This window comes from Neolamprologus multifasciatus, chromosome 10 (genome assembly GCF_963576455.1).
Source record: "Neolamprologus multifasciatus chromosome 10, fNeoMul1.2, whole genome shotgun sequence".
Lineage (NCBI taxonomy): Eukaryota > Metazoa > Chordata > Actinopteri > Cichliformes > Cichlidae > Neolamprologus > Neolamprologus multifasciatus.
The window spans coordinates 9,775,037-9,786,844 of NC_140448.1; the positions used below are offsets into that span (position 1 = coordinate 9,775,037).

The 11,808-nt window shown below is 42.1% G+C and overlaps 1 protein-coding gene across 2 annotated transcripts in view; it reads left to right on the forward strand.

The window, feature by feature from the left end:
* The window catches only part of nlgn2b (neuroligin 2b), a 65,994-nt gene extending 54,186 nt beyond the window's left edge, over positions 1-11,808 (forward strand). Inside the window, exons 5-9 of one of the 2 annotated variants that reach the window (XM_085175348.1) lie at positions 820-1,005; positions 3,172-3,437; positions 3,749-3,902; positions 4,211-4,577; positions 6,485-11,808. In XM_085175348.1, coding sequence (XP_085031474.1) covers positions 820-1,005; positions 3,172-3,437; positions 3,749-3,902; positions 4,211-4,577; positions 6,485-7,415 — 1,904 coding nt within the window. In that variant the 3' untranslated portion in view covers positions 7,416-11,808. The remainder of the gene's footprint in view (positions 1-819; positions 1,006-3,171; positions 3,438-3,748; positions 3,903-4,210; positions 4,578-6,484) is intronic. The other variant, XM_085175350.1, reaches the window with a different exon arrangement.

The window sequence follows — 11,808 nt, forward strand, 5'->3', positions numbered from 1 at the left end:
AGTTTTTCAACTCTCAGTAATGCCATAGTGATCGTTTGATATATGGACCTGCAGCGGAGTTTAGGCCCAGACACGGCTAGTGACGTCAGACTTAACGACCGGATAGGAAATTGTATTTATTCACAGGAAGCGCCTGAGTAAATACTGCTAAGCAGAGCTGGCTAAATCAAAGTCGGGTGAACATGCTTGAACACGATTTTCTTTTTCAGTACATCTTCCACCTCTACAGCCACAGCTCTGAGAAGTGTGCAGTTAACTGAAATCATTTTTAGTTGTTTCACGGGTATTGAAGTCATCCAAACAGTGGAAAATTTGAACTGCTACATTTGTTACGGAGTGAAGCTGCTTGAAACACATGTAAAGTACTTTAATTCACTCTCATAAGAACAGAGCTGTGTGTGTGTGTGTGTGTGTGTGTGTGTGTGTGTGTGTGTGTGGCATTTTGTTCAGTTTATTTTATCTTGTTGTGGGTGTGCACCAACTGTGTAAATGTGTGTCCTGGAAGTAGGTGAAACATGCCTTCTGTTGCTCTCCTCCTCTCTCTGCTGACAAGTTCTCTTAACTGTGTTGTATTTTCAGCGTGGGTATTAAAAATTAGTAATTTGGCAAGCTTTCTGTGTGAAATCTCCACAGACTTGAAGTGAGTTGGAGGCTTAGAAGTTCCTGACAATGACAGGATGCCATCTTCTGTTTGTGTGGGACACGGAAAAAGATATACACATATCCCGTCTCTTTAAATCGGGCCCTGATCCTTCATTTGGGAAAATCTATGTTTTTTCATTCTTTTCCTGTCTGTATTTGTTCTAATTTGCCCTGCAGGGTTTCTGTGCACCGGGGATCAGTCTGCTAAGGGGAACTATGGCTTGTTGGACCAGATCCAGGCCTTGCGTTGGCTCAATGAAAACATCGGCTACTTTGGAGGAGACCCAGAGAGAATCACAATCTTTGGCTCTGGAGCTGGTGCCGCCTGTGTGAACCTTCTCATCCTCTCCCACCACTCCGAGGGTAAGGTTCTTTCCCTGTCCTTGACCGATTAGTAGTCACATACTCCACTCAATGGGGATTAATATTTCAGGACAGTGTGTGGGTAATGTATTTCTTTACAGAGCATGTTGGTGCTTTTCAGTGAAAAGCCTAAAGCAGATAAAAATGCACTGCAGTATTATTCCCACGAAGAAAGGGATTCAGAGATGAGTCACTTACAGTTTGGGGCACTATGGTATTATTTCAATAAGCAGGACAAAACTCCAAAGATCAAGTAATTTGAAAGAAAACGAGGTTGTGAGTTCTGGAGTTGACAAATGGTTTTAGACAGTAGGTTTTTGCTCTAAAACCATGACTCCCCTTGGGACAAAAACCCTTTAGTAATTCCAAATAACATCATTCCACATGAAACTACAGTCACTGAAAAAGCACTGAGATGAATGAGTGTGTCTTCTTATCACTTTTCTGTCAAATTGGGCTTTTAAATGTTACAGAGTTACATATAGTGTTGTGAATCTAAACTTTTACTATGTGTTATAGGTGCATAAACTAGCCCAAACATAGCCCATTGATAGGTGGTTGCTAGAAAGCATGGTCATAAGCATGGCCTAAGATGCACCTGTGTGCAAGCTCTGTGTAATAAATGTGTACTTTATTATTTAATGTGATTTTAATGTTATATAAGGCTTAAGACATCCAACATTTTATTTTATATGTTGCTGTAATTTCTTTAAGCCATCTTCAGGAATAGTTCTCCAGGCTTCTTGAAGGACATTTAAAGGTATTCTTTGGCTCTTGGCTGCCCCCTCCCCCTCCCCATCAGTTTTGACAAGCCCCCCAACACAAGTGTCTAGATGCAGCCCCAAACCATGAAAATGATTTGAGCCTGAAACTTGAAATTTAGATTCCTCATTCTGTAGGACCTGTAACCATCCACATAACAGATTCTGGATTAGGCACTAGCATCTGCACCTCGTCAGTAGAAAAGGACCGTTTAGTTCTTGAATGGCGGATCTCTAAATTCTCGCCAGATGTTGTGTCATTAATACTCTCTATGATTTTGGTCTGTGGAGCTGAGAAGTCAAATAGCGTTTCATTCCTTACCAAGAATTCAGATTATGATATTAACCTTCACACAGAGAGACTAATCTTGGACAGATTAAACAAATAAAAATACTGCATGTACTGTAGGAAGCAGATTCTCGGTTGATGCAAGGGATTGAGTCAGGAAAAAAGTCAGGAGGTCATTTGCTAAGTTTTTAAGGTTCCTATGATACCAGCTCATATTGCATGGATACTTTAATAGTCCAGGTTTCCAGGTTGAACAGAGGCTCACACAGTTTATATACTTTTTCCACTGAAAACACATATATTACATCAACACTGATCACACTTTCCTTTATGTGCTTTGTGCATTGCTGAGAATTTCTTCTGTAGAACGTGACTGTTGGTCAGTGTTATGGCAGGTTTAATAGTGGGTGCAATATCAGAAAAACACAACTGGTTGTTTTGCATAGATTAGCCCAACTCCATTTTGAAAGCAGGCTGAAGCAACGCAAAGTCAAGAAAAAGTTGGAGGCTGAACAGTTTTTAAAGGTACAGTGTGCGTGTGTCTGTATGTGTGTGTGTATGCCGAGGAGAGATGAGATGAGGCGCTGGAGTTGCAGCTGAGAGGCTTCTTAATTGATTTCACAGGGAGAGGAGCGGGGGCGGGGCACATGCAGAATATGGGGGGGCTTAATTATTAATGACAGAATCTGCAGATAAAACAGAGGGACAGCAAGCCACTTTACATAACAGTGCAGCGGTGCAACAGTGCGAGCAGTTTTCTTTCTCTTTCAGTCCTTTTTGCTTTATCCAACAAGCCGTGCGCAGATTTGCCGCCATTTTTCTTGTTGCTGTCTCTCGTTGCATGTAAATGAAACACTTAATGTTTTTTACTCTGGTCTTCATAAAGATTTTCTCCAGCTAAGAAGTGCACCAGGATATCTACTTCATCTTGCCCCTGTAATACTCTACAATTGCTCCTCCTCTAACATATGCATTATTTAACGTGCTCTCACTGTAAGGCCTTGAAGGCACCATCAGCTGCTAGCAAAAGTGTGTCGGGGGGGGACACAGCTAAGCTGATGGAGAATAAGTGTTTGTATGTTTTAATACATCTGGTGTATATGTGTTTTTGTATAGGGCTGTTCCAGAGGGCCATTGCTCAGAGTGGCTCAGCCATCTCCAGTTGGTCGGTGAACTACCGACCGCAGATTTACACCAAGATCCTGGCCAAGAAGGTTGGCTGCACCACAGGGGACAATGCAGAGTTGGTGGACTGTCTGCGTAGGAAGAGTTTCAGGGAGCTGGTGGACCAAGACATCCAGCCTGCCCGATACCACATCGCCTTTGGTCCTGTGGTAGATGGGGACGTGGTACCTGATGACCCTGAGATCCTCATGCAGCAGGTCGGCTTTGAATTCTTCAATTACCGTACACTGTGTGATACTGTGAGAGACAGAATATCAAAAAGTATTTGATCCGCTGCGCCAGACAGAATTCTGGCTTCCACAGTCTGACTTTGATTTTTCAATTTCATTTTTCTCCATTATAATGAAAATCACATAAAATCAGAAATTCAAACCTACAATTTCAGCAAAGGATGAAATAATTATTTCCCCTATACTATACATATACATATATAATACATTCCTGACAAGCATTACTGCTCCGTTCTGTTTTGTATGTCATGCTTTGTGTGTGTTTGTCGTGACACCAGGGCGAGTTCCTCAACTACGACATACTGCTGGGTGTCAACCAGGGAGAGGGCCTGAAGTTTGTGGATGACAGTGAAGGAGAAGATGGAATATCAGCTGCCTCATTTGACTATACTATCTCCAACTTTGTGGACAATCTGTATGGATACCCTGATGGTCAGATCCTATCCCTATTTTGTCTAGACTATTACGATGTGTTTCTTTCTAAATGTTGTTGGCCTCAACAGCACTAAGCATTTATAAAAATGACATTGATTTGCTTGTGAATAGAGACTACAGTCCTTCGTAAGCCAGGCTGGTCAACAGTATTCACAGTAAATTATGTTTCGGAACCTGTGGCAAAAAACATGTTTTGACCAAAAAATCTAAAAGATTTCAGCCTTACATGCTTTCACATAATGTCGCAGACAAACATGGACTCTATCACGGCATAAATGCTCACATTAACTTCTGTTTTTTCCAAGGTAAAGATATCCTCAGGGAAACCATAAAGTTCATGTACACAGACTGGGCTGACAGAGACAACAGCGACATGCGCAGGAAGACCCTCCTGGCTCTGTTCACAGACCACCAGTGGGTGGCCCCAGCTGTCGCCACTGCCAAACTCCACGCTGAGTTCCAGTCACCCGTCTACTTCTATACCTTCCACCACCACTGTCAGACCGAGGCGAGGCCAGACTGGGCAGATGCTGCCCATGGAGATGAGATCCCCTATGTGTTTGGGATTCCCATGGTGGGGGCCACTGACTTGTTTCCTTGTAACTTCTCCAAGAATGACGTAATGCTCAGTGCTGTTGTGATGACATATTGGACCAACTTTGCCAAGTCAGGGTCAGTATAACACTTAATTTCAAGTGAATTATGAATTGTGTATAAAGTATTGATTATATTTGTCACATATTACACAATGACTAACTTTTAAAAGACAAGCCCAGTGATATTTCTGGGGATTTTACAGATGAAACATTTTTGTGTGTAAAGCTTTATGGATCAGTCCTCTGTGTTGAGATTCTGAAAGACACACAGCATACAAGAGTTTCAGTAAACGCTAACATAGAACATGACATTTCTAAAACTACTGCCGTCCTGGAATTTTCACACACAGCCATCTCTAGAAACTCACAGAAATTCACCTTAAAAGAGTTTGGAGGAGAATTGGTGTTGTCACAAAACCTATAGTGACACAGAGGAATCCCCCACAGTGGAAGAGACTGGGTTTCCATTTCTGTGAGCCATGAACAGAAATCTAAAGCAACAGAGGGCACAAGATCATCAAAACCCGAAAATTGGAAACTGATCGTTGCTTTCTCTAAATAATAGGGTCAGAAGTTGAGGACACTTGAGGACAGCATTAATCCATTGACCCTGCCTTGTGTCAACAGTCCAGCCTGCTGGTGGTTCAGTGGTGCAGGGAATGTTTTTTGGCACACCATAAGAATTAATTATGAATTAATTATGGTTTGAATGCCACATCCTGCCTGAGTATTGTTGCAGACCATGTGAAACACTATGTCATAATCACACCCATTGGAGGGGAAAACACTTGGCCCCACATTGCATTGCTGAGCTCTGAAATGCTGCAAATGCTCTTAATTGGTTAAAAGCATCATATTTTGCTGTATGTGGGGAGGGCACCGGTTAGTACCGTTGTCACATAACAAGAAGGACAAGGAGTTACTGTCGCAATAAAAAATCAATAGAGAGCCCATGTAGCCACAATTTACCATCTTTTAATTGCTATTTCCAGCATTATGGTAAGACTGTTTCACACGCAAACGTTAGCTAAGGCAAATCAGACTCATTGTTATAAACATGGCAGTGAGTTCAGGGGACGTCACTGCAAGAAACTGATTATGCAGTCAGAATGTGAGCAAGGACTAAAATCTCAAAGGAATGTTTTCAAAAATCATGGAAGTCATAATACCAGGCTTGTGAGGTGCTGAGGGTAGTTTTTGGGGTCTAGTACTACTGTTTTTGTAAAGCTGCCATTATAATCAATGCTTTGTTCACTGCTCTTGCAAACTGTGGCAGCCCAGTGGTTAGCATTGTTGGCTCACATCAAAAAAGGTTCTAGTATGTAGTCTCTTGGTCCTGTATGTGCTACAGCTTCCTCCCACTCTCCAAAGACATGCACGATAGGTTTTGTGGTGATTCTAAACTGGCCATGAATGTGAGGTAGATAGAATGCTTGAAGTATATACAAAACAGCACCATAAAGTGCTCAGAGCGATCACTAGATCACCATATAAATACCAGTCTGCTGCACAGGCACCACCCCCCAAAAACATTATGCATTAATGCCCCAAAAGAATACCATCTACAATCACAACTTCACCTCTCCAAAAGGAAGATGTCAAAACAAGTTTTCTGCAGAATATCATGTTATCCAACTTTTTCTGCCTGTGTGCCTATTTTGGAATCCCTAAGCTCCTGCACTGATTCACAGAGATGCCTGTAGAGGCCAAGTTCCTTGGTGACTTGTGCCTCCATCCCAGCTAAAATGGCAGGTTATAAACTTTAGGAGGTACATGACAACACAAAAGCACAAGGATGACAACAACAAGCATAAACCACCTGCAGTAAAACACTTGAAGGTTTTAGAGTGCCTAGTAATTTGCTATTCCTTCCTCTTTTACCCTCAAATGTCATATCAGTTCCTTTGTTTTGGTTGACTGACTTTATCAAAGCAAATATAAGGTTAGGTTTATAGCCTAATAATTGTGTCTTGTGTCTTACAGAGACCCTAACCTACCAGTTCCTCAGGACACCACGTTCATCCACACTAAGCCTAACCGATTTGAGGAGGTCATCTGGACCAAGTTCAGCTCCAAGGACAAGCAGTACTTGCATATTGGCCTGAAGCCCCGTGTCAGAGATAACTACCGCGCTAACAAGGTGGCTTTTTGGCTGGAGCTGGTACCGCACCTCCACAGCCTTCACGAGGAAATCATTAACTCCATCACCACCCGTTTGCCACCTGGAGGCACCAGCCGCTGGAAGGCCTCTCCTCCTGGCACTCGCTCAACACGGCACCCTGTGGTTTCTACCTACCCGCCGGAACCTGACCCTGACAGTTCAGAGAGGCCCCGCTATCCTCCCTTCCCCAGCGAGACGAGGGACTACTCCACCGAGCTGAGCGTAACGGTAGCTGTCGGCGCCTCGCTTCTTTTCTTGAACGTGCTGGCCTTTGCTGCACTTTACTATAAGCGGGACAAGCGCCATGAACTCATGCAGAGACGCCACCGCCGGCTCTCTCCGCAACGCGGCACGACAATGGGCATGGGTGTTGGCATGGGAGTCGTAGGGGCCCCACCGCACAACGACCTAGCGCTGAGTCAGGAGGAGGAGCTAATGTCACTGCAGATGAAACAGCAGAGGGTGGAGCTAGAGCACGGGACCCCCTTACCGTCCCGCGGTGTCCACGGCGACCTGGAACCGCTGCGGCCTCCCGTGTGCCCACCTGACTACACGCTGGCCCTGCGGCGAGCGCCCGAAGATGTGCCACTGATGACAGCTAACACCATTACCATGATCCCCAGCACCATTAGCAGCATGCAGCCCCTTCACCCCTTCAACACTTATCCCCCTGTCCCAGCCCCGTCTACTACACCCGTCCCCAGCCACAGCAACAATGCTCTGCCACACCAACACTCCACCACCCGTGTATAGGACCAGGCACAAGCTCTGCTACCCCACTCTGGGCTTACAGAGATGCACCACACAAACTGCTCCATCCAAACTCCACCTTCTCTTCTTCTTTACTCTACTTTTCTCTTTTCTCATTAAGCCCTCAACTAAAGCTGCAGTTTGTAAGATATGAAGCAGTGAAATACCTCTAAACTGTAACCGTAACTCAAGGTGGTGGGGGGGGGGGGGGGGGGACTTGATTAAGAAAGGTCCTTTGCCAAAACACCGTCATACTAGATGCATACCGCTTTTCCCCGTCAACGCGCTTTCAACATCTGGTGCTTTGGAGAGCCACCAAACACGCAGCTTTAAGCTTGTAGCTCTCGCAGAGGGTTCTCAGGCTCATCAACAATCAGTCAGACATGTATTGTGGTAGCTCGGTTGTTTTGCGCATGTGTTGTTGTGTCAGTGTAAAAACTATGTTTAACGCCGAATGCAAATATTCATTTTCACTCATTTAGCGAAAAAGATAAAACAGTAGCGAGCAGCTTTGTTTGAGGCAACATATGTCCCGACAAGCTGCCTGTCATGAAGCGCTGATTCCCTGAAACTTACAAATTGCAGCTTTAAAGGCCCAATCTGGAAGTGAAATTTGGCACCCTGTGTTTAGCACTCTGTCCCAACAGCTGTCCCTCCATTGTGATTTTTGGGGATTATTGTTTAGCGTGAAATGTATTTGGCGGGCCTAGAAGGAAAAGGGGTGGAATCCACTGGATAGAGAATCACGACTTTTTAATTTTAAAATGCGATTTTATTAATTAGACATATATTTACTGGTTTGTTTGTTTGAGTTTTTCTTTTTTCTTTGGTTGTGATGCTAGCTGAATAACATAAAGCATTCCCATGGAGATTAAGTTGCTCACGCTTAAAAAAAAAACAACCCAACCAAAAAACAAAAGTGCATAACTCACCACTGCTGCTTTCAAAACATTTCCAGATTGAGGCCTCAACTGTGGGGCGGGGGTACAGGAAATTACTGAATCCCACTCACTTTGTGGGATGCAACCTGGAATCCAGGCTGCCCCATTAGAAGTCGCTGCATTTCAGCACACACACTCTAATCACATCCATTACATTATTTATCTTCATAACCCACAATCTCTTTTTGTCTGTGTTTCCACTTCAGCTCATTTAACCGCTTCTCTCGTTCTCGCTCTGCATCTTCTGCCCTTGTAGCTCTTTTTATTAAACCATCGACATAACCATCTGCATTCCTTTCCTCTTTTTTTGCAATCACTTCTAGACTCTCTTTTTCCTTTTGGAGTCTTTTATACAAAAACACAAGTGTAAATGATGTATTATTAATAAATTGTAAGGATATGAATGAAAAAAAAAAAGATATTCTGATATCTCGTTTTTACCAGCATTCTTGGTGCCAAGTACTGTGATAAAGTTCCTCTTTTACTGGCGTCCAGTGGACCGCCTGGAGAGGTCCACCCTGACTGTATCTTACAAAAGGAATTACCATAAAAAAAGTGCCAACCCCTTCATCTTTAGTTTTGAACCACACACTTTTTTAAAACTTTTTCTTTTAATTCCACTCAATGTTGCACTGTGGCTGGTCTCTCCTTTAAAGGGAAATCAGATTCAATATATCCTCTTTTTCTTTTCTTTTTCTTTTTTTTAAGGAGTTTTATTAACAACTTTACTGTGTGGGATATTTGTTGCATGTTTGGATTTTTTTCTGTTTTTTTTCTCCATCACCCTTAGCTTGTCATTTTGATGATTTGCCATTTATTTTATTTTGAAAATCTTTTCTTTTTTCTTTTTAATATCCCGTTTCAATATCAGCTGCACTTTGTGGTACTTCAGAAAGTATTAAAGTATTAAGAGATGAATATTGTGTAAAACTATGATTATAACAAAGAGAGTAAATATTTCCTCTTTATTTTTTTCATTCCCTAACACACCGAGGCTGTGCTGCAAAAACTACAGGAAAGACTGATGAAAGCCTTTTTAACCCCCACCCCCTTTTTTTTCCTTTTTTTTTTTTTTTTGCTGTTTCTCTTTATCTTTTGCAATGTTGAGCTTGCACAGTCACTGTCTCTGAATCAACCTGAAGATAGCACTTTTTTTTAAAGTTAGGGAAAAAAAGAAATGACTACTACACAGAGAGTCTAAATAAGGTCTTTGTCTGTGACTGGACATTAACCTCCCTCCTGCTTCAAAGTCTTTGAGGACTGCCCGACAGTTATCTTTTTTCCGTCTGCTCTTTTGTTGTCCCATGTTTCTGGCTTTTACAAAAGGCAGGAGAAAGGATGAGATGTATTTATGGTCAAAAAAAAAAAAAAGGTGAGAGAGCCTTGTATGCGCATTTCACATCTTTCGCACAATCCAACACGGACACGGGTCACACTCTGGACAATGAGGAGGAGGGGGAAAAAACAAAACAAAAAAAACAAAGCAAACTAAACAGAAACGGTGACATTAGGACAAACGCTGGACAAACACGGTGCAGATGACAAAAATAGCGACAGTACGATCCGTCAGTGCGCAGAGGATACATTCTGAAAACCCAGTTTAACAGACATTACTCACACAACATAAACCGTGAACGCAAGGTGAGCAGGATCCCCCGTCCTCTTTCTCTCTTGTCCCCCTCCTTCCTTGTGATGTCCCGTCTGCTTAGGATAACCACACTCTGGAGCCAGACTGCCATCCCTCACGCTGGACTGGAGCAAGCTGCGAGGACAAAAGAACAACAACAACAACAACAAAAAAAGAACCCCCCAAAAAAAAAACAAAAAAAGGAAAAAAAGAACCCAACAACACATAAAAACAAACTGTACATTTTTTTAAGTGTAAGCGAACAAAACTGGAATTTGTAAATATTATGTTTGTCGTTTGGTTTGACTGACTGGCCGGATCTTTTCTTTGTGACAACAGGTGCAAGTTTCGGTGACTTACATGGTTTTCAAATATGTTCGATTCTCCTTTGTTTCCTTGAACTCAAGGTCAGGTTCTAGTAGGTTGTATGGGCACAGCGTGGTTGAGGGCAGCATGAACATGAAAAAGGAATGTCTACGGCTCAGGTTCGCATAGATTGTGATAAAAATAGTCTTGCCTAAAATGTGACGTACAGGCCTGACACTATTCCATCAATCATGAAGGCAGCTTTTGAGTGAAATGAATCCCTTCATTGGTTTAAAAAAAGAAAAAGAAAAGCCAAAGAACAGCTGCGGAGAACACATGAAAAAAGAGGAAATTGAGAAGATTTGTGAAATGAGGCTTGGAAAAAACAACATGTTAGTTCTTTAAATATGCTCAAAAATAGGAAAAAAAAGATTATTTTTTTTATTTTTCTTTGTGATGCTGTTGAATTTACTTGTTAGTGTCTCACATTGTCCTCGGGCATTGTCATTACAGTATAACCTGTAATTGGGAAGTTGTGAAATCCTTTGTATTCTTTTAGTGCTAATTTCAAACTCTAGTAACCACGGTGGTTGTTTTGCTACCTTTTTTGCCAATCTTATCTGCACATTGTAATTTGGGGATGATTTATCAAGGCTGTTATGTTTTAGTGAGTTTAAGTTAGCCACAGCATAAGAAAATGTGTGTTTTTCTTTCCTTCTTTCTTTTTTCCTTCTTTTTTGGAAACAAGGGATTGGACGAGCCAACAGATAACGGAAGCACACTCACCAAGTTTACATGTTTACACTACAGTTTTGATGTTGGCTTAAGGTAAGGGAGAAGAAGTATTACCACACTGATCCAAATATCTTCTTTCTTCTTATATAAGATTTAATGCCAGAAAGGTAAAGTGAAGGCTTGCACCTGTTTGTCTGTTTCATTTGATTCAGTAAAACCTGCTTGAGGCTCAAGAGACTGTGAGGAGCATAATGACCAGAAGGGGTTGAAAGAATTAAAGTTAATATTTCTTATTCAAATAGAGGCTATTACACACTGTATGTTGTGTATCTGAACTGGAAAACATTAAAAGACATTCTTAAACAAATGCTGTGCCATCCCGACTTTTATGACATGGCTGGGTTTTGTACTGCTAAAAAGGTGTTTGTGGTTTGGCCACCAGGTGGCAGAGGAATTCTGCAGCGTGTGAACACAAACTTGGCTTCCTAAGTATTTAAGTATCGCGTTAGCAGGCAAATTCTAATTTACAGAAAGACAAAACATGGCGTCATTTTAGCCTTAGTGTATAAAAGATGTTAGTTACTCTGATGTGAAGTTTCCGAAGTCCATTTTGAAGTCTGGAGAGAAGCATTTCTGCTATTGTTTCCACTGTTGTAAAAAATAATTGGATGTGGCAAGGACAGGCAGGGTGTAACTGTAATCTGCATTCTCATTGGCTTCCAGTTTATGGTTTACAAATTAGTAGACCATGAGCAGTTTTGTTTGTTTTTATTCGGTTTGACCCAAA